Source organism: Neomonachus schauinslandi, chromosome 16 (assembly GCF_002201575.2).
Source record: "Neomonachus schauinslandi chromosome 16, ASM220157v2, whole genome shotgun sequence".
NCBI lineage: Eukaryota > Metazoa > Chordata > Mammalia > Carnivora > Phocidae > Neomonachus > Neomonachus schauinslandi.
In genome coordinates, this window is record NC_058418.1 from 18,669,799 (window position 1) to 18,694,137 (window position 24,339).

At 50.0% G+C, this 24,339-nt stretch overlaps 1 protein-coding gene across 2 annotated transcripts in view; it reads left to right on the top strand.

Annotated features, from left to right (window-relative positions):
• Window positions 1-24,339, top strand: part of ANKRD27 (ankyrin repeat domain 27) — a 48,961-nt gene that overhangs the window by 17,867 nt on the left and 6,755 nt on the right. For both annotated transcript variants that reach the window (XM_021700756.1, XM_021700758.1), the window contains exons 6-23: window positions 52-111; window positions 198-251; window positions 363-428; window positions 518-594; window positions 1,172-1,293; window positions 2,941-3,019; window positions 3,721-3,853; window positions 8,775-8,867; window positions 9,919-10,046; window positions 10,810-10,892; window positions 11,356-11,471; window positions 11,802-11,894; window positions 13,231-13,428; window positions 15,077-15,136; window positions 15,236-15,355; window positions 16,342-16,386; window positions 19,541-19,663; window positions 24,134-24,331. In XM_021700756.1, the coding sequence (XP_021556431.1) occupies window positions 52-111; window positions 198-251; window positions 363-428; window positions 518-594; window positions 1,172-1,293; window positions 2,941-3,019; window positions 3,721-3,853; window positions 8,775-8,867; window positions 9,919-10,046; window positions 10,810-10,892; window positions 11,356-11,471; window positions 11,802-11,894; window positions 13,231-13,428; window positions 15,077-15,136; window positions 15,236-15,355; window positions 16,342-16,386; window positions 19,541-19,663; window positions 24,134-24,331 (1,848 nt within the window). The remainder of the gene's footprint in view (window positions 1-51; window positions 112-197; window positions 252-362; window positions 429-517; window positions 595-1,171; window positions 1,294-2,940; window positions 3,020-3,720; window positions 3,854-8,774; window positions 8,868-9,918; window positions 10,047-10,809; window positions 10,893-11,355; window positions 11,472-11,801; window positions 11,895-13,230; window positions 13,429-15,076; window positions 15,137-15,235; window positions 15,356-16,341; window positions 16,387-19,540; window positions 19,664-24,133; window positions 24,332-24,339) is intronic.

The window sequence follows — 24,339 nt, forward strand, 5'->3', positions numbered from 1 at the left end:
GTTGGGGCCTTGGGTTATGAGTGACCTGTTTCTCTGCCGTGTGTTGCACAGGACTCGGTGAATGCTCTCTACACCAAATGCCTCCAGCAGCTTCTGAGGGACTCTCACCTGGTAAGCAGCAGGACTTTCAAAAGAGAGAACTGCAGTTTGCCCACATGCCAGTCCAAGCTCTTTAACGGTACCTTCTTGTCCTGCAGAAAATGCTTGCCAAGCAGGAGGCCCAGATGAACCTGCTGAAGCAGGCAGTGGAGGTAAGAGGCCAGGCCAGTGCAGGGAGAGGAGGCAGTGGTGCAGGGGGAGGGGGAGGCTCTCCCGGTCCCCTCTGCACACTCGGAACGGCGGTCTGTTCGTTGATTCCACAGATGTACGTCCAGCATGATATTTATGATCTGATCTTTAAATATGTGGGGACCATGGAGGCAAGCGAGGTAGGTCCTAAATCCCCGTCATCCCGGTTGGAAGCCTTTTATCCTTAGCCGTTTAAGAAATTTGAAGCTTCGTTAAAATCTGTTGTTAGGATGCTGCCTTCAACAAAATCACGAGAAGCCTTCAAGATCTTCAGCAGAAGGACATTGGCGTAAAACCTGAGTGCAGGTAAGAGTTTGCACTGCCGTAGCTCGGCATCCTCAGAGGCTGGGGCCTCTGCTCCTGGAAGCAGGGCTCTCAGCGGCAGGGACCGCACACTGTTTTGGCCTGGTTCATACCGAGGAACAGGGCGGTTACTTGTGACCAAAGATAAAGGACTGAGGTTGGCAGATGTCACCCTCCTGAGCCGGGTAGGAACTCAAGGGGTGGGGGTTTCGCACAGCTGGTCTTTTGACCTGCTTTTGAATTAATTTATGTTTCTTTAGGATACAAAAATGTCTTGTGTTTATGCTGAAACTATTTTAACTCCTTTGAGCTATCTCACTCTGGGGCTAAGGGTTTTTATTTTTATTTTCTCCTAATTTTCTGGCGCAGCTATAATACCGTTTTGCATCCTGAATGGGACATGCAAAGGTGTTGAGTTTTGCCACTCATTTGAGTCCGATTGCTCCCGAGTTTCTATTTTTGTTCGTCGTTACTTACAGTTTGTCTGTAAGCAGAGTAAATCTGAGGTATGCTATTAGATCAGGGAAGAAGGGCCCTCCCACTGTGGTCTTAAGTTGTCACTTTCCAAATTATTTTGCAGCTTCAACATACCTCGTGCAAAGAGAGAGCTGGCTCAGCTGAACAAGTGCACCTCCCCACAGCAGAAGTTGATTTGTTTGCGAAAGGTGGTGCAGCTAATAACCCAGTCTCCCAGCCAGAGAGGTTTGTGCTCAGGGGAGGGGCCTGGCGGTGGAGTAGACACTTAACGTCCAGATGCAAAAGTCTGTTAAGGAGCAGTGTCGTCTTCAAGGATCACACAGCTGGGCTGATGTGCCACAGAGCATCCCTGTGTGAGCACCCCGGAGTCTGCTCTGATACCTGGGTGCCTAGCAATGGGGGCTTGGGGGTAGGATAGGCAAGATAAGGGTAAGAGAACAGTGGCGGAGAAGAAGCGACCTCAAAAGCGAGCCAAGCTTCCTCATACCTGCATGGGCGCCATGCAGCTGGTCTATAAATCAGAATCCAAGCCACACAGGTTCTTTGAGAACCTGACTTTGCAATAGCTTTGGGTTTCCAGAATGACACTGTCCACAGCTCAAGTCTGAGCTTGCCAAGGTACAGCAATGTGTATGATTGACTTTAAGCTTCCTGTCGTGTGTTCTCTTGAAGTTGTCGTGGTGCTAGGGTGTGGGTGTATGGCCCCATCAGGACATTCACTGCCGACTGTTTAGTCCAGGGCTGCACCGCTCACCGGCCTCCTTCGGCAGCTGTGTTCCAGCCTGAAGCTGTTCCATTGACAAAATTTTTTTTTTTTTTTAAAGATTTTATTTATTTCTTTGACAGAGAGAGACACAGCGAGAGAGGGAACACAAGCAGGGGGAGTGGGAGAGGGAGAAGCAGGCTTCCCAATGAGCAAGGAGCCCGATGCGGGGCTCGATCCCAGGACCCTGGGATCATGACCTGAGCCAAAGGCAGACGCTTAACGACTGAGCCACCCAGGTGTCCCCCATTGACAAAATTTTTTGGCTTAAAATTACAAACCTTTAATCTTAAAGAAAAATGATCCAAGCTGGTGATGGGTACATGGGGGTTCAACTATTCATTAGACCCATCTTCCTAATTTTGTGTCTGTTTAAAATTTTCCGTTATAAAAAGTAAAGCAAAATAAGCTAAGAAGAAAGTAAAGGGGAGTCATATCTGTGTGGGCAGATAAGGGGTGATCCTCAAAGCGCATTAAGTGAAATGAGAGGGAGTGTATATGGTACACTTCTAACAGCATTCCAGAAAAAGGGGCAGCTCTTTATTCATATGCACAGTGGTGAGTTCCTAGACTGTCTCTGGAAGGTTAGGTGGGAAGGAACAGCAGTAGCCTCTGGGGGAAGATTGGGCAGTGGGGATGGGAGAGACAGTCACAGTTTGCTCTTTTGTGCTATTCAAATTTTTTAGACATGTGAATGGATTCCTTAAAATTTCAAAGTGAAAAAAATTAAAACAAGCTAAAAATGAGCATTAGACTTTGCAGTGTATAAAATGGAAATGACCTCAGGAGGAAAGAGGCTTTTCATGGTGGCTCTGGGCACACCTTCGCCTCGTGTCCGCCATCCCTGACTTGAACCGCCTGGAAGGTGGCGAGGGGGAGAGTGCTTGGAATTTCCTTCTTTTGCACATGTTCTGAGAATGCTAGGCATTCGCTTTCCCCTCAAATGTGACATCAGTTCAGGACACTGTAAAAGGAATTGTGCAATGGAACTTCTCCCTGATGTGTAGTCTCACTGGATTGTGACTTTGTGGGTTGGATGATGGTGGGGAGTTGATAACACCTCTTGGTCTCATGATGGCTTCAAACATGTGTTTTCCTCCCCACCGCAGTTAACTTGGAGACCATCTGTGCTGATGATCTGCTATCGGTCCTGTTGTATTTGCTTGTGAAAACAGAGATCCCTAATTGGTAATATTTTCTGTTAAAATACTTTTTCAAAATGGCAGCATTGTACTGGGGTGGTTTTAGCATAACTCCAGGAAATCGAGCACCCCTTATGAGTCCGTCGCTGTGTCTGCCCTGCCTTTGTTCTGCAGAGGGTGGCTGTCATTCCATTTACAGATGAGGCCCAGAGAGCTTATGTTTCTTGTTCTGGAACACGCAGCTGGTCAGTGACTGAGAGGGATGCTGACTCCAGTTCTGTTTGACTCCAGAGCCCGTCCTCTTCTGACGGGAACCCCCAGTTCACTTTACAGTAGTCACCTTTTTTTTTTTTTTTTTTTAAAAATTTTATTTATTTATTTGAGAGAGAGAGAACACATGAGAGGGGATAGGGTCAGAGGATGAAGCAGACTCCCTGCCAAGCAGGGAGCCTGATGCGGGACTCGATCCCGGGACTCCAGGATCATGACCTGAGCCGAAGGCAGTCGCCTAACCGACTGAGCCACCCAGGTGCCCCTACAGTAGTCAGCTTTTTAAAAACTGGTATACTCCAAGAAAGGACCAAATAGTTTACTCATTTTCCTAATTGCACATGCTCTAGAGCTTAAGGGGGTAGCAGTCAGAGCTCCTGGAGCTAACAGACTTCAGTCACTCACGCCCATAGTGCTGTTTCTGGAGCGGTGTTAATTGGGTACACAACAGTGAAACTTTTTTCTTCCTTTTGTTAGGATGGCAAATTTGAGTTATATCAAAAACTTCAGATTTAGCAGCTCAGCAAAAGATGAATTGGGATACTGCCTGACCTCGATTGAGGCTGCGATCGAATATATTCGGCAAGGAAGCCTCTCCATTAAGCCGCCCGTAAGATTCCTCCTGCCCTGGCCTTTCTTTGTGGGTGTCAGGGCACCTTTGCTAGGGTTCTGAGGTTGGCGGGTGGGGAAGGGATTCTTCTTCTTTTTCTTTTTTTTTTTTCAAGATTTATTTATTTGAAATTGAGAGAGAGTGGGTGGGGGAGAGCAAGCAAGCGCATGAGCAGGGGGACTAGCAGAGGGTGAGGGAGCCCGACCCGGGGCTCGATCCCAGGACCCTGAGATCACGACCTGAGCCGAAGGCAGACACTTCACCTTGGCTGAGCCACCCAGGCGCCCCCGGGGAGGGGGATTCTTAAATGGTCTCCCAAGAACGGGGTCTCTACTGTCTTAAGGGCTGTGAGGCTTGACAACCACCCAGCAGCCTGAAACGCTAAGCACCCAATTGGGTGTGGAAGTTGGCAGGATATGACCGGGATTCACAGTTAAAATCCTGCTTTGTTAATCCTCGCCATCCTCAAAAAAAAGCAATAGGCAGAAGGGAGAAGCTAGAAACCATGAGTTTGGATATCTAGGCAAGAGATGGGATTATTCACATATGCAATTTTAGGACTCTGGCCTTATTATGATTTTCTTGGTGAGCTTTGCTTAGGAGAGGCGGTTGTATTTCGATGTGAAGTGTGAGATCTTACACCAAGATCGCATTGCTGGCCTATTGCACCAGCTAGCAAAATGTGACAGTACGCACAGAATTTCAACAACATTGAAAGTAATAAGATGAAGAGATTCCTACATTACACGCCAGGAGTCCTGAGGACTGAGCATTCCCTTGATCATAGAATCTCCCCAAGTGATGATAAGTTAAAATAGCTGGGAAAAAACCAGAGGCCTGCCCAGACAGGTGCACTTGGGTGAAATCATTCATTGTTAAAATCTTTATGTGTTTTCCCGTCTTTCTCCCATCCGTGTATACTTCGCATAATTTAAAGTATATTGTGTATAGCATTTTACACTGTTTTGCCCAAAAGAATTGTTTGTTTTTTTTTTCTGATTAGGAGACCGATACTTGCTTATAAACAATATTTACAATATACAGTTGACCCTTGAACAACTCAGGGGTTCAAGTTGCTGACCTTCCACTTGATTGAAAATCTGCATATAACTTGTGATTTCCCCCCAAAACTTGACTACTAGTAGCCTGCTGTTGACCAGGGGCCTAACTGATGATATAAACAGTTGATTAACACATACGGTGTATGTTATATGTATTCTATACTGTAATCTTAAAGTCGGCTGGAGAAAAAAATGTTGTTAAGGAAATCATAAGGAAGAGAACATACATTTAGAGTACGATACTGTGTCTGTCGCCATCTGAGCGGACCCGTGCAGTTCAGACCTGTGTTCAAGGGACAGCTGTATACACTTGCAGTGAAGACAACAAATACCTCCCGCAAACTCACCAGCTGGGGATGACTTATTAACGTTTTGGCATATGTCTCTTTTCTGTGCCTTTACAGGTTTTTAAGAGATTTTATTTATTTATTTATTATTTTTAATTTATATTTTAATTAACATTTTTTTTTAAAGATTTTATTTATTTATTTGACAGAGAGATAGAGAGCACAGTAGGCAGAGAGAGAGGGAGAAGCAGACTCTCCACTGAGCAGGGAGCCTGACGCGGGGCTCGATCCCAGGACCCCAGGATCATGACCTGAGCCGAAGGCAGACGCTTAACTGACTGAGCCACCTAGGCGCCCCTTAATTAACATTTTTTAACTTAAATTCAATTAGCCAACGTATAGTACATCATTAATTTTTGGTGTGTTCAGTGATTCATTAGTTGCGTGTAACACCCAGTGCTCATCACATCGTGCGCCCTCCTTATTTTAGAGGGGGAGAGAGTGTGTGTGAGCAGGGGGAGGAGTAGAGAGAGAGAGAGGGAGAGAGAGAGAGAGAGTCCCAAGCAGACCCCACACTGAGTGAAGAGCCCCACGCAGGGCTCAGTCCCATGACCCCGAGATCATGACCTGAGCCGAAACCACGAGTCAGGTGCTCCACCTACTGAGCCACCCAGGCACCCCTATACAGTTGTATTTTTAACGAAAATTGGAAATTATGCTCCTCTTACCGGCATGTAGGCTGATGGTAGGAATTGCCTGATGCTTCTCGATGGGGTCAAGGGCGCCCCTTGTCGCCTGGTGGGAGGTGCTGCCGTCCCCTTGCTATGCCCGTAACTGCACAGTGGCCATCCTGTAAGCCTGCTTACTTCCTGCGGCGTGTGGGCAGCAAGACTAACACCTGAAGCCTCTGGCCAGAGCGGAAGGAGGTGGCTGACCACACAGCACCAGTCAGCTTGCCACATCCACTTCGACTTCAGACAACATCCCGAGTGGGATTGGGGAGTTGTTTTGGTTTTTAATTTTTATTTATTTATTTTTAAAGATTTTATTTTTGAGTAATCTTGACACCCACCATGGGGCTCGAACTCACAATCCTGAGGTCAAGACCCGCGTGCCCCACCGACTGAGCTAGCCAGGCGCCCCTGGACTGGGGGAGTTTTGAGGGGTGGCCCCTCTTGTGCTGGTGTTGGTTTGAGCCCAGCATTTGTATTTGCCCTTGGGCAAGTCTGTTTCTGAGTTTCTGTCCATTTCTTACCTACACTGACGATGAGGCTGTATGTTTCACCTCTTGCTAGGAGTTTACAGGAATGCACTAGGGTGTTTGGAAGTGTCTTTGTGAAGCACGAGCTGATACTCTTGCCCTCAGCTTGCTCTTCCAACAGCCCCGCGTCTGGGTGTCTCTATTTCCTGGCTCTCTGGTGCGTCCTGTGTGGATAGCCTCTGCGGGCAAGGTGGGGACACCGCCCAGTGTGCCCCTCTTGTCTGAGGTGTCTGCCCCTGGTCCTGGTCCTGCTTTCTGGGTAGGGGTGGTTGGTCCCATCTGGTGTTGGGACAAGGTGTGCCTCATCCTTACAGCTGGCTGTGGAGCCAGTCCCTTGGGCCTTGAGTGGGGCAGGCCTGAGAGATGCTCCTTACCTGTATTGACAGAACAGGTGTGGTAGCTTCTTGTCTTTCGTGGTGCCAGCATTGAGCTCTGCCTTGGCCTTGGTCAGCCGTAGCTGCTGACTGGCTTCCTGTCTTAGTGCACTTCTGCCTCGGAAGGTGTGAGGCCAGTGCGATGTGTCGGTGTCCCTTTCTGGGGAAGGAGCTCGAGTGGATTTCCACACAGCAGCTGAGAGCATTCAGGACTCAATATTAGTAAATCGAATTTTGTTTTCCTGTTGCCTCTTTATATAATGTGATGTAGCTTCACAGATATTTCCCCCCAAGATCTAATTGTGTCTGAGGCATATATACTTTTTTTTTTTAAGATTTTATTTATTTGACAGAGAAACAGCGAGAGAGGGAACACAAGCAGGGGAGTGGGAGAGGGAGAAGCAGGCTTCCCACGGAGCAGGGAGCCCGATACGGGACTCGATCCCAGGACCCTGGGATCATGACACAAGCTGAAGGCAGTCACTTAACCGACTGAGCCATCCAGGGGCCCCCCATATATGCATTCTTTAAGCATAAAGACTTGAAAGTCTTGTAAATAAAGACTAGCTTTTTGAAAATAAGCATTACTGGGATGACCCTAGTTTAACCCCTGTAGACCAAAAGCCAGAACACTGAAAGAACTGATCCCCTTCTCTGTTCCAGCTTTGTGGGCTCCTGGTCTTTCTCACTGTACTGGGCTTCTCATAAATAGTATGTACCCCCTTCCCAAATGGATCTGAGCTGATGTGCTGTCTCTTCCGGTAGGTCATTTCTCCTTGAAGGTTCAGGCCCTGCGGACTTGCCTCTCTTCATCATTGCCCTTCCTATGGTTACCCAGAGTGGAGGAAGGGACCCCACATTTACCCGAGCAATAGCATCTTTCACGTTTCTCTGACCCTAATCTGCTGGGCTATAAATCACTGAATAAAACAGGTTGCTAGAGCTTTATATAGCAGATGGCAGCTGGGAGCAAACGGGCTCTCATTCTGAGGGGTTGGTATATGTTTGCCAGGTTAACCCTCTTGGGGCCACCACTGTGAGGGACCGTGCCTGACAGAGGACCCCAGAAAGGGGCCGTCCCCTGAGGTGCCACCCAGGCTGTGTCTTTAGCTGGATCTCTGAGTCAGAGCTTGAGGGCTGTGAAGGGCCTTATCCCACACTTTTGTCCGGGTTCTCTGAGTTCTTCTGGCAGCAACTGGCTGGGGGAGAAACCCCCTTTACCTCCCACTGAGACTTTTTTGAGGAAGTTAATTTGTCATCAGTCAAGTTGCAGATGCTCCAGTGAGCATGGAAATGTCTCACTAGGAATTATCTCATAAAGGAAGGATGCATTTTTAGATTTTTGTATCTAAGTAAATATTACCTGTGATACAAAGACCTGAATTTATTATTTGGGGTAGACCCCGGTGTATTACAGGATTTGGGAACAGTGGCCATGTTTGTCGGCTATTTTAGTAAGTATGTTCAGAAAGCAAGACTCCTCTCTCTCTCCTGCTGGGTAACACTGGGAAATCTAGAACCGTCTGTCAGATGGTTGTCCTCTCTGTATGCCCAGATAAAGCGGCAGGGGCTAGGGCTACAGGCTTTAGGACAGTGGTTTGAGAGGAGGAGGAGGCCAAGGCAATGCAGGCTTCCGTCTGGAGGAGGATGGTGTGAGCGCGCTACATTCCACACTTCGTGATGACACATTCCACACATGTGTGCACAGAGGCAGTGTGTCCCCAGGGCCCTGCTCCCAGCAGCCGCTTCCTGCAGGGACAGACGGAAGCCCTTGTCCCAGCCCGATGAGGATCTGCTCTCTGGCCCAGGGACAGAGGCTCTGCCAACTCTGTTCTGTGAGGAAGTAGCAGGGACTGACCTCGGGTTCTCCATTTTGAAGGGTCTGCATGGACATCTTATGACAAGTTGACAAAACAGATTGTTGGGTTTCTCCTGCAGGAGTCGGAGGGATTTGGTGACCGACTATTCCTGAAGCAGAGAATGAGCCTGCTGTCTCAGATGACTTCAACTCCCATTGATTGTCTGTTTAAGGTAGGACACTGGGAAGTCCGTGTGGGCACAGGCGTGTGAGGGACGTTTCATCTTTCCCCATCTCTAGAGCCTCTACAGCATCCATCAGGGCAGTGTGCTCGGTTCAACACCGAAGTTCATGTTGTGCTCAGAGTGGGTGCAGGAATGTGGAGGTTTTACATCTGTGCATCTCCCCCAAGGTGTGCTGTGCCGTGGCCGGGAGGGGCAGCACACCTGGAGCCCTCTGCCCGAGCTGTCCTCCCTCCACTGGTTCGTCCAGGTCTGCTCCGAGGTGCCTCCCGGGTGGCCTCAGCGGAGCTGACGCCTCTCCTGGGCTCCGGAAGCCCCGTGTTGCGGATGTTCATATGCAGCGGTGGTTCCATCACTCGGCACATGCGGGCGGCTCCCTGCTCAGATATGATTGACCCCTGGGAGGCTAGTTGATGAGGCCTGGGTGAGGGCAGACCTCCTCAGGGAGCCTGTGGGTGCTTCAGGCCACCTGGAGCCACAGTGGGTTCATGGAGCACCCAGGGAGCCTCCCAGGGGCCACTTGCTCCCCAGAACATCTCACTCCCTGAGAGGAGCACATCCAGGAATCACAGAGCTGAGCCCTGCACCACAGGCTTATTTGTTGATGGGATCTCTCGCTAATGCAGCCATTTCCTTTCCCCGCAAACTGAGGCTCTGTTAGAACACAAGGGGACAGGACCGAGGCGTGTTCTAGGAAGGAGTCTGCATTCACCCCGAGGTTCAGGAGGCATGATCCTCCCGCCACCATTGCTTTGGGAATTTTGTCATGTTGTTTTGTTAAGCTACGGACGATGTGTAACATTTCCAGAAGTGAAAGAGAGTATAAATGCACACCCACGTGGCCATCTCCAAGGCCATCTCCGTCCTATTTCGTCTCTATCCCCACCTGCTTTCCCTGTCCGCCCAGATTATTTCAAAACACATCCGAGAGAGCAAGTCATGTCATCATTGCATACACAGATATGTGTTTCTCTAAGGGGGCTCCAAAAATTCACGTCTTAAGAAGAGAATTATTCCTGAACTTCGATATGTTACTTTGTAGCACATTGCGTCCGGGAACCAGAAAGAAGTGGAGAGACTTCTGAGCCAAGATGACCAAGATAAAGATGCCGTCCAAAGGATGTGTCACCCTCTGTGTTTCTGTGAGAACTGTGAGAAACTTGTCTCTGGGTAAGAGTGTCCCCGTGGAGGCTCACTGTGCCTACAAGCGTGAGGCGCGGGCCTGGGCCGAACTTTCCACTAGTTTGTTGTGCGATTTTGAATAAAGACCGTACCCTCGTGGCACTCTGCTTCCTCTGCTGTGAAGTGGAGACAGTAACATCCACCTCTTTGGAGAATCAGATGGAATAAAGGTCATAAAAATACTTGGCCCGCTGCTGGGCTGGGTGCCAGAGTAGGTGGGTACAGAGCCTACCCAACCCCAGAAAGCAGATTTTAGGATGGAAGGAATGTCAGCTTCTCCAGTAACCTTTTGGGTTTCCCTTCCCCTTGTCAGGCTGGGTGTCAGAGCCTGGAGGGGTGGGTTGGGGAGGGATGCTGGAACCAGATGCCTCACCCTGCAGGAGACCAAGCAGGGACTGGATGGTCTCTGGGACACTGTTAAAGAGATCCAGCTCACACCCCGAGATCTGTCTGCTAGCCCCAGGACTCTGGCATGTCCATCCTGGTAGGGAGAAGCTTTTCCTTGCCATTCCTAGGGTGTATTTTTCTATATCTTCTCTCTCTCTCTCTCTTTTTTTTAGAAAGAGAGCGCAAGTAGGGGTGGGGAGGGGCAGAGGGAGAGGGGGAATCTTAAGCAGGCTCCATGCTCAGCACGAGCCCAGTGTGGGGCTCGATCTCACAACTCTGAGATCGTGACCTGAGCCGAAATCAAGAGTCGGATGCCCAACCAACTGAGCCACCCAGGCGTCCCCCGCTCTTCTCCCTCTTTTAGGAGGCTGAACGATCCCTCCATTGTCACTCCATTTTCCAGAGATGACAGGGGTCACACACCGCTCCATGTGGCCGCCCTCTGTGGTATGTGGTCTTGGGTTGGCCTTTGGTTGGGCTACTAAGGCAAAGGGATGGAGCCAGGGGTGGCCCAGCAGAGGCCTGACTGACGGGGTGGCGGAGTCAGGGGTGGCAGGGCCCGTGTCGTGGGCCACCTCCAGGGGCTTTGCTTTTTTTAATGGTCGCATAGTATTCCATCCTGTGAGCTGACGCACCACGGAATCTTCTGTGGATATCTAAGACTCTTTTCCACTACTTTCTGTTGCTGAGAGGTGGACCAGAGCTGAGCCCCCTCTGGAGGGGCAGGGTCTAGAGTGTCCTGAATCTAGAGTCTGGCTTGATGTTAGCTCTGGTCCCTCTCAACGGGAAAAACACTTCCTGGCATGTCCACTGCCAGAGAAGAAGAGGGTAAAACAATGGGACTTCACGTTTAGGGCTTGGCGAGCCCCTGCTCTTTCCTTCTCTGCGGTGAGATCCCTCTGTTCTGCAGGGCAGGCATCCCTCATCGACTTCCTGGTTTCCAGGGGTGCGGTGGTAAATGCCACGGACTATCACGGGTCAGCCCCGCTGCATCTCGCCTGCCAGAAGGGCTATCAGAGCGTCACGGTGAGCAGGGGCGCCACCCCTGTGCGCGTGCTTAGACGAGCCCGGTGCCACGTGTCCGGACCCTCACGGCCACGCTCCTGCGTCGCAGCCTCTCAGGATGGGCCGCGTGTCCCAGGCCACGGCGCCGCGGACAAGACCCCTCGGTGTCGATGTGAAACATCCTGGCGGCTTTGGGGAAGAAGGGTGGGGCCGTGGGCCTTGTTCTTTAATGTCTCGGCGTTTTAAAGGGCAGGATGAGCGTGATGGTGGAATTTTAATTATAGCGTACGTCAGTACGGTTGCAGGTGAGACCGCAGGCCACGCTGCTCACCGCGCTCGTCTCCTTGGCAGTTGCTGTTACTGCACTACAGAGCCAGCCCCGAGGTGCGGGACAGCCGCGGCAGCACACCTCTCCACCTGGCCTGCACCTACGGCCACGAAGATGTAAGTGGTGCCCCCCGTGCCCAGGGTAGCTCTTCTCCCCCTCTCACTCGCCGAGAGATGCCAGTTTCTGCTCGGTGTAACGTCCCGCTTTACTGGCATGTTTGGTGGGTGATTTCTCTTTGATTAAAAAAAAAAAGCCTTAAATGTATTGCAGATGCCCTACTGAAGGAACAGAAAGCTAGACTTTAATCGCCCGTTAGCGTACCCTGAAATTAAAATCATTTTCCTCCATCCCTGCCGCCACCTGGTTCTGATCTTTGTTCACCTTCAGTTTTTACATCTTCCATTTTTGTAGTCATAGCGACAGTTGTATCATTTCCGCTTCCCCTTCACCTTGAACTCTGTGTGTGTGTGTGTGTGTGTGTGTGATTCTGTCCTGACCGCCCCCTCTCCATTTTCTCTGTGTGGGAACATGTGGGTTTACATGTACCCAAGGTAGAGGCCGGATTAGGGGTAGATGTGGAAAAATGAGATCGTGCTCTCCCCATCTTTATAAAGCCACTTATTTTCTTAACGGTACATCATGGAAATCCTGGAGGTCAGTAAGTGTAGCCCCAGCCTGTCCTTTAAACACTACCCAGCGATCTGTTGCGTGTGTCACATCTGTGTCCCTAAGACCACCCCTTGGGGCGACTGATAGGACTCGGCATATAGTCACGCTGCTATGATTGACGATAGCCAAAGGACCCAGGGCACAGTCACCAAAGGGGAAGAGGTGTACGGATGAAGTCTGGAGGAAAGCAGGTGCAAGCTTTAAAGCTTCCCCTCCCCAGGGAGATGTACAGAACATCCTCGGTTCATCCAGCAGTGAGTTACAACAGCAAATATGAAGTGCTGTCTACCAGGAGAGCTCTGTAGGGACTCAGGGCCCAGGATTTTTACTGGAAGCTGGTCACGTAATTACGCTGTGCCTGCCACATGCCAAACTTCCAGACTTCTAGAAGAAGAGCAGGTGTTCAGCATAAACCGTGTAGTTGCACGATTTAGACACAGTGAGCCATTCCGCAAATCCAAGCTCCTGAGGAACATTGCGAGTCAGGGGCCAGCCTGCAAGCGGGCCTTTCAGGGGACAGCGGTCTCCGGCCTGCTGTGGTCATTCCCTTCTGCACATGGATACATCACAATTTATTCAGCCTTTTCTTACTGATCGACAGTTTTCAGAAAAATGATGTGTCCTGATGCGGTAACCTTGAACTCTGTCTCTCTGTTTCTGCACGTTTGTTTGGCGAGTGGCACCTGGCTGGAATCGGGGTGTGGACTGAGGCTGTGGCTTCCACAGACATTGCCCAGGGCTGGGCATGTGACTTACTGGTGGTATTTCCCATTTTCTCGGCAGTGTGTGAAGGCTCTGGTCTACTATGACGTGCAGTCGTGCAGACTGGATATTTGTAACGAGAAGGGAGACACCCCACTACACATAGCCGCACGTTGGGGCTACCAAGGCATCATAGAGACGTTGCTACAAAACGGGGCCTCCACGGAGATCCAGAACAGACTGAAAGAAACACCCCTCAAGTGTGCACTAAACTCAAAGGTAGCTTTTCATCATCTCAGAGCGTCAGTATGACTTAAAAAAAAAAATCAATGTCCAAAGATTGGGTCTTGGCTGTGCTGGACAAACTGCATTAGTGCTTGAGGCCTGAACTTGGCCTGTGCCCTCTCTGGTGCATTTAGGACCTGGTCGTCAGTGGGTTTTACTTATTTATATTATTTCCAGCTTAACCAGCAGTTTTTCTCCGTCTTGTTCCAAGAGCTGCCTCCAGGAGAGTTTGCCCCAGCCCCTGAGTGCTGTTGGTTTCAGAGCAGACAGCGTGGGGGGAAATGGGACAAAGGCTCTGGCCGAGAGAAGCAGGGATGGGGCCTGGGGTATGGAAACAGCACTCTGTCTTCCTGTTACTTCATCCTCGGCTCCTAAATGCCTTCTCTTTTGGCCAGTTTTGAACATCGTTATGTACGGTTTCTTTCATAATGAACCAATCCTTTCCTGTTGGTAATTTCTGGAACCACGTTAGTGTCTGGCAACGTGTCGTGGAAGTGGGGAGTGGATGGGGAGCGGGTGGGGAGCGAGGGGGCTCGCAGAGGCCGGTTCTCTGAGCCTCGCCCCCTGCAACTGCTCCGGCCGAGGGGATGCCCCCTGGAGAAGTGCGGCCCGAGGCCATCAGACCACGTCCAGAGCATCGCGGGTGTGTGGCCCACATGAGCAATCCTGTCTTGATGCTGGCCTCCCACCCTTTCCCTTCGTGCAGGCTCAGCTTTCCACCTTGTGACGTTTTACCAGCTGCTTTTACAGCTTCCAGCTCTGTTCCATGGGGTTCTTTCAGAGTGTTCACGTCTCTTTCTAGGAGAGCAGTTTTTGTCTTTTAACCACACTCGAGGTACGATTGACGCACAAAAAGTTGAACTTATTTAATGTGTGCAACTCAGGGAAGTTGGAGACAAATACACGCCAGTACAACCAGCTCCGTGACCCTCGCCACGGACGTGCGCGTCACCTCCAGATGTTTCCTTCCGCCGTCTTTCTGTGTCATGAGTAGTAGTATTATGTTGTGTGTGTCCTACGAACACAACATGAGGTCCCCAGTAGCCGATTCCGAAGGTGTAAATCCCTGCTGCTCACTCCAGGTGGGCCTCCGCCACGTTCCCCGTGCCCTCAGAGGGTCTCAGCTTTGTAGCGGCCGGATCCGCCGGGACAGGGCAGTGCCATGCTTGGCCTGAGGAGTCTGCCAGGAGCAGAGGGCCCCTCTGCCCAGGTAGCTTCTCCCAGAGGCCCCTTCCAAAGGGAGATAGGCAGAGAGGAGAGCAAACCGCCTTCTTGGCTCAGCCCTGAGCTGTTCCTGCTCAAGACCCCGGGGTGCCAGTGGGAAGGTCACACTTTGTATCTGGACACACAACCTGGGGATGCCTTCTGTGCCTGGGCTTCTCTTGTCCTCTGAGCCCATTCAAGGGAAGCCGCAGCTCCTGTTGGGCAGCAGGGGCGGTGAGAGGCAGCAGGAAGCCCCCACTTAATCTGTGTGATCCTGGGTGAGCTCCCGCCCGCTCGGGCTGCGGTTTCTCTGTCTCTCCAGGGGTGTGGTCAGGCTGTGTGACTTTTGGAGGAGGTGGGCAGGTGGCCGGGCCTCCGGGTGACGCTGCTTTGGCGACCTTTCTCAGTCAGTATTTTTCATGTCCCCTTCTCGTCCTAGATTCTGTCGATAATGGAAGCTTATCATCTGCCCTTGGAAAGGAGGAGGAAGTCTTCAGAGGTGAGTGAACGAGGCTGGGCTTGGTGGCCCCCTGGGAGACCCCGGCCTGCTCTCTGGCCCTCACAAGGCCCTTCTCCTGTTGGGGCCCCCCGGCCACAGGTCCCGGTGCAGCCCCCTCAGCGCCCCGTGGACTCCATGAGCCAGGCCTCCTCCACCCCCAGCTTCTCCTCTGTGTTGGCGCGCTCCAGACGGCAGGAGCCCAAGAAGGACTACAGAGAGGTGAGGCTCCCAGGTGGGAGGGCGGACGGGAGGGCGGCCGTGTGTCAAGGCGGCCAGTTAAAGAGCCATGCATGACGAGGGCTGCGCAGGGGGCCCCGGGGGGTGCCCAGCCAGGAGTTCTCACACTACTGCTTGCATGCTCGGCTCCTGAAGCAGCTCTTTGCTTTGGGGATTGTGTGTGTGTGTGTGTATATGTGAGACAGAGGGACAGAGGAGGGAGTCTTCTAGGAAAAGTCTAAGGAAAGTCACCGGTAGGTCCACAGATTTAAGATCATTTTACAAACTAAATTCTCAGCACTTAAGTCCCATTCCGTAAGCATCCCTGTCAACCTGATGTATCGTCCCTGACTTCTGGCCAACACATTGTGTGCTGTAAAAGGTGATTTATAGCCTGTTTTTTTTTTTCTTCTCCATTTAACCTGTCTGCGAGCTCGTCCAGAGTCAGCCTGCAGAGCAGACCGTCCTGTGGACGTCCCACGACTCCTCTGCCTGCTCCCCTGTGTGCGGGGAGCCTCATTGCCTCCACGCAGGGCATTCGTCCCCTGCCACCTACAAGCTGTGACCCGCTCTTGGAGGGCCCGATGAGCTTAGCTTGATGCAAAGGCACAGTAGAGAAAGCCCGGAGACACATTCCAGAGTCTAAGAGAGCCCTGGAATGGTTCCTGGTGTGCCCTCAGCTGTCAGATGATGAGGGCTGAGTACGTGTGATCCTCCGGGACGGCTGGCTTGTGCTTCATTGCAGTGACCGGCATCTCGCTTGGCCACGTCACCAGCAGATCATTCCATAGACCTCAGGGGGAAATGGGTTCGGTGCACGCTGGTACCCTCCTGGACGGCCTAGCCGGGCAGTCTCAGGGATATGCTTGCGAGATGCTGAATGAGGTGTTAAAACTCCACAAACCAAGAGACAAATGAGAGCCTTTGGGTCTTCTATTACTGCTTAATTATTGAAATCATTTCCTAAGATTCTTTTTCCTTTACTGAAGGTAGAAAAACTCTTAAGAGCGGTTGCCGATGGAGATCTAGAAATGGTGAGTTTTTAGCAGCACGTCTAAAACTTGCTGTCGGTGAAAAGAGCTGAGCCTGTTTTTTGTCTCTGGTTCAGTCAGGAGCTATGTTCTGTTCACGTTCACACGGAAGGGCTGCATTTAATGACTGCGCAGTAATGTAGGTGTTCGCGTTTTCCTTTCACGTACTGAGCAGGTGGTCATAAAGCGGCACAGAGAGCCTACTAGAGGATCACGTTCCGGGAGGCTGGTGAAATGTTGGCCAGCCCCGCCGTGTGCAGGAGCACAGAATGCGGGCTCCGAGCCTGGCCCACTAGCTGGGAGCAGGATGTGCAGGCAGGGAGGGTGGAGAGGAGGAGTGGAGTGGGGCAGGGGGGGTGTGGCGGGGAGGGCCAGAGCCCAGAGGTCCCGGTGTGGCCCTGTGGAAGTGGTGGGCGGCTGTGGCGCCTGGGTAGGAGGCTGAGGTCTGAGGCTTGGGACTCCAAGGAGTCACAGGCCGGGTGTCCCGACGAGGTGGTGCTCGCTGCTGTGAGTTGGCATGGGGAGAAGGCCTGGCTGGGGGGAAGGTGTCTGTCCCAACCCTCCCTGCAGATGCCAGGGAACATCTGATCAGGTCACTGGAGCATGGAGACAGCCTTCCTTAGATTCCCACGGGCGGTTTCCCCCGGCTTGCCTTTGGCTTCCTGAAAGGAACTTGCTATGTCTTCCACTTTATTTATTTATTTTTTAAAAGTATTTTTATTTTATTTTATTTCATTTATTTGAGAGAGAGCGAGAGTGAGCAGGAGCAGAGAGAGCAGCAGAGGGAGAGGGAGAAGCAGGCTCCCTGCAGAGCAGGGAGCCCGATGCGGGGCTTGATCCCAGGACCCTGGGATCATGACCTGAGCTGAAGGCGGACGCTTAACGACTGAGCCACCCAGGCGCCCCTGTCTTCCACTTTAAAAGAAGGAGGGGCGCCTGGGTGGCTTAGTTGGTTAAGCGACTGCCTTCGGCTCAGGTCATGATCCTGGAGTCCTTGGATCGAGTTCCACATCAGGCTCCCTGCTTGGCAGGGAGTCTCCTTCTCCCTCTGACCCTCCCCCCTCTCATGTGCTCGCTCTCTCTCATTCTCTCTCTCTCAAATAAATAAAATCTTTTTTTTTTTTAAAGATTTTATTTATTTGAGAGCGAGAGAGAGAGAATGAGAGAGGGAACACAAGAGGGGATAGGGTCAGAGGGAGAAGCAGGCTCCCCACTGAGCAGGGAGCCCGATGAGGGACTCGATCCCGGGACTCCAGGATCATGACCTGAGCCGAAGGCAGTCGCTTAACCAACTGAGCCACCCAGGCGCCCCTAAATAAAATCTTAAAAAAATAAATAAATAAATAAATAAAAGGAGGAGTAACTTGGGTGCTTATCAGATGAGGAGCTCTGAATAAATCATCTAACGAGAGAGCTTGGCGGTGCTGTGTGTTTCAGGAGGGCCTTTCGCAGATGATCCAGCTTGAGGTGGTGTACAGAAGTTACTGGGATCTGATCATAACCACCTCGGGGATGTTTAGAATCTGACTGTAGTTTCCAGTATATTCGCTTTTATCCAGAGGCCACTGTCAATGCACAGACTGACACATGGTCCCTTCCGGGGGGGGGGGGGGGGCAGGACATGGGTGTGTATACCTGTATCTGTCCTCTCATGAGACCGGCCCCAGGAGAAGCCAGCATTCTTTGGAGGAAGCGAGTAGGACTTCTTCAGGCACCCTGGAGCCATGGTGTGAGCCCGTAGCACAGTCTGTGCAGAGAAGAGATTATGACTGTCCCTGCGTCGTGACATACCCACTCCTCTTCCTTCTGTGGGTGGGTGAGGGGGTCAAGGCCATTCATGACCGCCCAGTGCCCGGGGGTCACCACCCAAACTGATCTACACACGTGACAGCCTCCAACCCCCCCCCCAAGGACCTGCCCCTCCGCCCCCCCCCCCCCCGTTCTTGTTCCCTGCCCTTGTCTGTCCCACTAACCTGTTAGCTGAGGCCCCTGGGTGGAGGCCTTTGGCATTTCCACCCTGGGGGGGAGGGGTGTCTGCTGTCCGGATGTGGAAGGGACCTGGAGGAGAGACATTTGGGGTCAAAGGCAGTCTTCTTGGAACCCCTTGTCACTCCCCTCATGCACATGCTGACTTCCTCAGTGCTCAGAACCAGACCTAGAAATGTATTTATATTGTTCCCAATTTTCAAATTTAATATCCTAGAGACCAGTTTTAAATTGGATTTTTTGGTGGTCTCCAGTGTGTTCACGTGGCTAGTGCGTGGAAGGGACAGTGGTGTGGCGTCAGGGAGCCTGCGTATAAGGTTCTGACCTCCACTTCCTAGTTGTGGGGCCTTGGACGAGTTACTTCCTCTCAGAGTGAGTTTTCTCCCAGGTTAGAAGGGACGAGGGGTTGTTGAAAGTATACAATTAGATAATACAAGCTGAGGTGCTCGAGAAATGCTCCAGGACCGGGGAGTGAAAGCAGCACCACTCTGCCTGGGTGATGCAGTTGGTGAAGCATCTGACTCTTGGTTTTGGCTCAGGTCCTGATCTCAGGGCCCTGGGATCGAGCCCCGCATTGGGCTCTGCGCTCAGCTTGGAGTCTTTCAGATTCTTTCTCCCTCTCCCTCTGCCCCTCCGCTTGTGCTTGCTCTCTCTAAAATAAAAAGATCTTTAAAAAGAAAAAAAGATAGGGGCACCCTGGTGGCTCAGTCAGTTAAGTGGCTACCTTCGGCTCAGGTCATGATCCCAGGGGTCCTGGGATCAAGTCCCTCATCGGGCTCCTGCTCAGCGGGAGTCTACTTCTCCCTCTCCCTCTGCCTGCCCCTCTGCCTACTTGAGCTCTCTATCTCTCTATCATACAAATAAATAAAATCTTTAAAAAAAAAAAAAAAAGGTAAGAAAAAAAGATAAAGGAGTCTCTTCCACAACCTGTAGAAATGGCACTAAAGTTCTCTGCATCACCCGTTAAGGGACTGAGAAAGGGCTTGGGCATGGTGAACCCAGTCATTTCTAAATCACTCTGGTGGTCAAGCTGGGGTGGGGGGTGGGGGGTGTGTGGGTGTGTGTGGGGGTGTGTGTGTGTGTGTGTGTCGAGGAGGGAGAGATACTGTAGCTTGTAAAGGAGCTAAGGGTGAGTTTTAAGTTCCTGTTTCTCCTTCCTGCCCCACACCAGGTGCGTTACCTTCTGGAGTGGACGGAGGAGGACCTGGATGAATCGGAGGATGCTGTCAGCATAGGCGATGTTGAATTTTGTCACCCCTTGTGCCAGTGCCTGAAATGTGCTCCAGCTCAAAAGGTTTGGCTTTGCTTCCATTGGTGCAACTGGGGGTGGGGGTGGGGAGGCAGATTCTTCTTTTCCGCTTAGGAAAGTTGTCTGCTTCTCAGCCAGCCAGTTACTGAGTGGCTGCTAGTTGGCAACCCCTGAGATGTGGTGAGGTTTAGTTACTTAGCTCAGGGAGGAGAGAAGCTAACACTAGTGTGGATCTGCCTTGGGCGGCTGACTTTCTGAATGGGCAGGTCAGGGAGCAGAGAAATGCACACGTGCTTAGTGTTTCAGCTCCTCTCTGGGCCCCTGAGTCACAAGGCAAGAGTTTATGGCTGAGGGTGTCTGTCCACATGGCTGCCAATCCCTTGAGGAAGCTACATTTGAGATCCATTGCCCGCTGTCTGTGCTCAAGTCAGTCCACCTTCTGTGGGAGGACCCTCCCTCCAAATACAGAGGATCCTCTGTGCCCTTTACCCAATCTCCCGCAGTGGTAACAGCTTGCAAAGCCATAGGACGGTATCCTAGCCAGGATACTGACCCAGAAACAATCCATACATCTTATCCACATTTCTTTGATTTTCCTGGTGCTCACATGTGCATATGCATGTGTGTGCCTCTGTGTTCACTTTGATCACACGCATAGCTTTGTGCATCCACCACCACATCGAAGGTACCAACAGGCTCCCTCACCACGGGAAGAACTACTCACATTGCCCTTTCCCACACCCATCTGTCCCCCTGCCACCCCCTAACCCACAAGGTCTGAGATTGAGGTTGAGGTTCATTTTTTTTGCCTGTGGATGTCCACCTGTTCCACACCACTTGTTGGAAAGACCATCCTTCCTCCATTGACTTGCGGTCCCACCTCTGTTGATAATATACGGTGTGGGTCTCTCTCCAGGTTCTGCATTCCGTTCCACAGATCTGTGTGTCTGTCCTTCCACCAGTTCCATGCTGTCTCGATTACTGTAGCTATAGGAAGCTTTAGTACTGGGTAGAGCCATTCTTCCTAACTTGTTCTTTGCCAGGATTATTTCAGCTAGTCTACGCCTGTGCCTTTCCGTATAGATTTTAGAATGGGCTTGTTTATGTCTACCAAAAATCTTACTAGGATTTTGGTAGGGATTACATTAACAACCGTAGATCAAGTTGGGGAGAAATGACATCTTTACTGTGTTCACTCCATGAATATGGAATATCTCTCCAAATATTTTGGCCTTCTTTGATTTCTTCATCATTTTTGTTGATGCTAAAATAACTGCTAGATGTATTGAATAAAATCTTTTATTTTTTATTTTTTATTTTTTATTTTTTAAATGTTTTATTTATTTATTCATGAGAGTCAGAGTGAGAGAGAGAGAGAGAGAGAGAGGCAGAGGCAGAGGGAGAAGCAGGCTCCCTGCCCAGCAGGGAGCCCGATGCGGGACTCAATCCCAGGACCCTGGGATCATGACCTGAGCCGAAGGCAGACGCTTAACCATCTGAGCCACCCAGGCGCCCCTCTTTTTTTTTTTTTTTTAAGATTTTATTATACAGATCCTGCCTATGTTTTCTGAAGTGTATACTTAAGTATTTCATTTTCTTTTGAGAAATCGTAGACAGTATTCTGCTTAGAGTATGCGCTTTTGTGCTAGCTACCTAACCTGATGTATATGTGCCATACTGAGAAAATTAATTTGACTCTGCAAAACAGGCATAGTGGTGTTGTCCTTTGTATTACAAGATAATACTGCCTTATTTTAAAAAGCTTCACCATGGGTTATTCCAACCCAATAATATTGAAATTAGTAAAACTTCCATTCACGTGTAGCTTTTCAGCTCGCTCCAGGGTCATGTGTACGTTGGGGATGTGCAACTCTTGTTCTGTCCCAATGCTGCTGGATGGGGACAGCCCAAAGAATGATTTCCCCTGTGCAGACTGCTATGAAAAGCATGGGGATTAAAAAAGGCAGATGATGTTTCGAAGGGTGCTAGTGAAGTGACTGTACTTCAGGTCCGGTCCGGGACTGAGTGTGGCCAGAGGCAGCTAACTGTGTCTCGCTGTCACTGCTCTTGCCATTGGCCTGCACTCTGTCCTTCCCCACCTCACGGTTCATTCGTTACAGCAAGAAACTGGAGCACATATTAAAATAACTGCTAGATGTATTGAATAAAATCTTTTTTTTTTTTTTTAAGATTTTATTTATTTATTTGACAGAGAGAGACACAGCGAGAGAGGGAACACAAGCAGGGGGAGTGGGAGAGGGAGAAGCAGGCTCCCCGCAGAGCAGGGAGCCCGATGCGGGACTCGATCCCAGGACCCTGGGATCATGACCTGAGCTGAAGGCAGTCGCTTAACCAACTGAGCCACCCAGGCGCCCTTATTGAATAAAATCTTAACGTTCCCTGCTTTTAAAAAATCTTTTTCTCATTTTGAAATTCCTCAAAAAGACCTAAAAAAGACATTTATATGGAGATTGCTTCATGTCTGTGACTTAGCTAACCACCCCCTGGCCCCACCCTCTTCTAGCCCACTGGTGTGTTTAGAGTGTTTGTTTAAAAAACCTTTATTCAAGTACAATTTACACCCAGTAAAGTCCTGTGTACCGTGTATAATCCATTGAGTTTCCTCATGAAGCCATGACCGCAGTCCAGATCCAGAACACTCCATTACTTCTGAGGGTTTTCTTGGGCTTCCCCCCTTCCTCCCCTGTCCCAGGCAACCCCCCCGGGTCTGCTGTCTGTCACCACAGACTCGTTGGCATTTTCTAGAATTTTATGTGAGTGGAAACCAGACAGGACCCACTCTTTTGAATCTGGCTTCCTTCATGCAGCAGAATGTTTTGAGATCCACACACAGTGGATTCCTTTCTTTTTATTGCTGGGTAGTATTTTGTTGAATATACTAGAATCAATCGAATCACCCGTTGATGAACATTTGCGTAGTTTCCTGTTTGGGGCTTTGTGAAGAAAGCTAGTGTGAACATTTGTGAACAAGTCTTTGTATAAATATGTTTACTTGGGTAAATACCTTGGGGTGTAATTGCTGGATTATGTAGTAAGTGTGTGTGTAACTTGATAAGAAACTGCCAGTTTTCCAGAGTGATTTTCCATCTTCCATTCCTGCCACTAGCGTGTGAGAGTTCTTTCTGATTGCCCCACATCTTTGTGACTATTCAACTTTAGCCATTCCTGTAAGTGTGCAGTATTTCATTGTGTTTTTTTTTTTCTCCCTACTGCTTCATCTGTTTTTTTATTTTTTGAGGTACAGTTTACATGCAGCAAAATTTACCCTTTTAACGCAGCATGCAATTTTTCCAAGATAAAACCTTTTTAATCATCAAAAAGTGAACTAGATAACCAAAGTTTTCATCTTTGGGCAGTCACCTAGAACGCTGACATAGCAATTTTATTGTCAGAATGTAGGATTCAATATCATAATTTAATGTTTGTTTTCATTTGTATGAAATGTTTTGTTTGTCCGTTTAATTACTGATTGATTGTTCTTCTGTTGGCATGATTGATTTTAAAACCAGTGCGAATCAATACAGACTGTCTCCATGATATAAACATTTGTCTTTTGTTTTTCCAAATCTTGTGCCTCTTTTTTTTAAAAGTTGGATTGTCTAATGGAGTTGTAAGAATCTGTTGCTGTTTTTAAATTCTGGTTGGTACACGTCCCTTGTCGGGTCCACGTAGTGCAAACATTTTCTCCCGCTCTGTGACTTGCCTTTTCATTTTCTTGTGTCTTTCAAAGAATAACCACTTAAAATTTGCATTAAGTCCAGTTCATCAAACTGTTCCTTTATGGTTTTTGCTTTTTGTGTCTTATCTAAGAAATCTTTGTTTATCACAGTGTTGCAGGGATTTCTTGTGTACTTGCTTCAAGAAGTTTATGGTCATAGCTCTTACATTTAGGTCTATGAGGCATTTTTAATTTTTGTGTGTGGTGAGCTAAGGGTTGATGTACGGTTTTTCCTATGTGGATATCCCATTGTTCAGATGCCATTTGTGGAACAGACTTCCTGTTTCCCATTGAATCGCCTTGGCATAAAGAGGGCATCATTTCCGGGGGGGCTTGCTCTTTTGGAAATGGAAGTAATCCTTTGGTATATTTTACCTTTCTAAAGTTGTAGGAATTCACCTGTGGGCAACCTGATTCTGGATCCCACTGTGATCCCAAATTGTGCACAGGGGCTGGGGGGGGCGGGGGGCGGGGTGGGGAATGACACAGGTGGTTTCAATTCCTTCAGCCCAGTTATTATTATTTTTTTAAGATTTTATTTATTTATTTGACACAGAGAGAGACAGCAAGAGGGGGAACACAAGCAGGGGGAGTGGGAGAGGGAGAAGCAGGCTTCCCGTGGAGCAGGGAGCCCGATGCGGGGCTCCATCCCAGGACTCTGGGATCATGACCTGAGCCGAAGGCAGACGCTTAATGACTGAGCCACCCAGGTGCCCCTTCAGCCCAGTTTCTTAAATACTAATGATGTTTCTCTCTCCATCTTCTGCATTTACTAGAAGCTGGCAAAGATTCCTGCCAGTGGACTTGGTGTGAATGTGACCAACCAGGACGGCTCCTCCCCATTGCATGTTGCTGCTCTGCATGGGCGGGTGGACCTCATCCCCCTCCTGTTGAAACATGGTGCCAGTGTGGGTGCCAGAAACGTAAACCAAGCTGTCCCGCTCCACCTGGCCTGCCAGAAGGGCCACTTCCAGGTACGGGG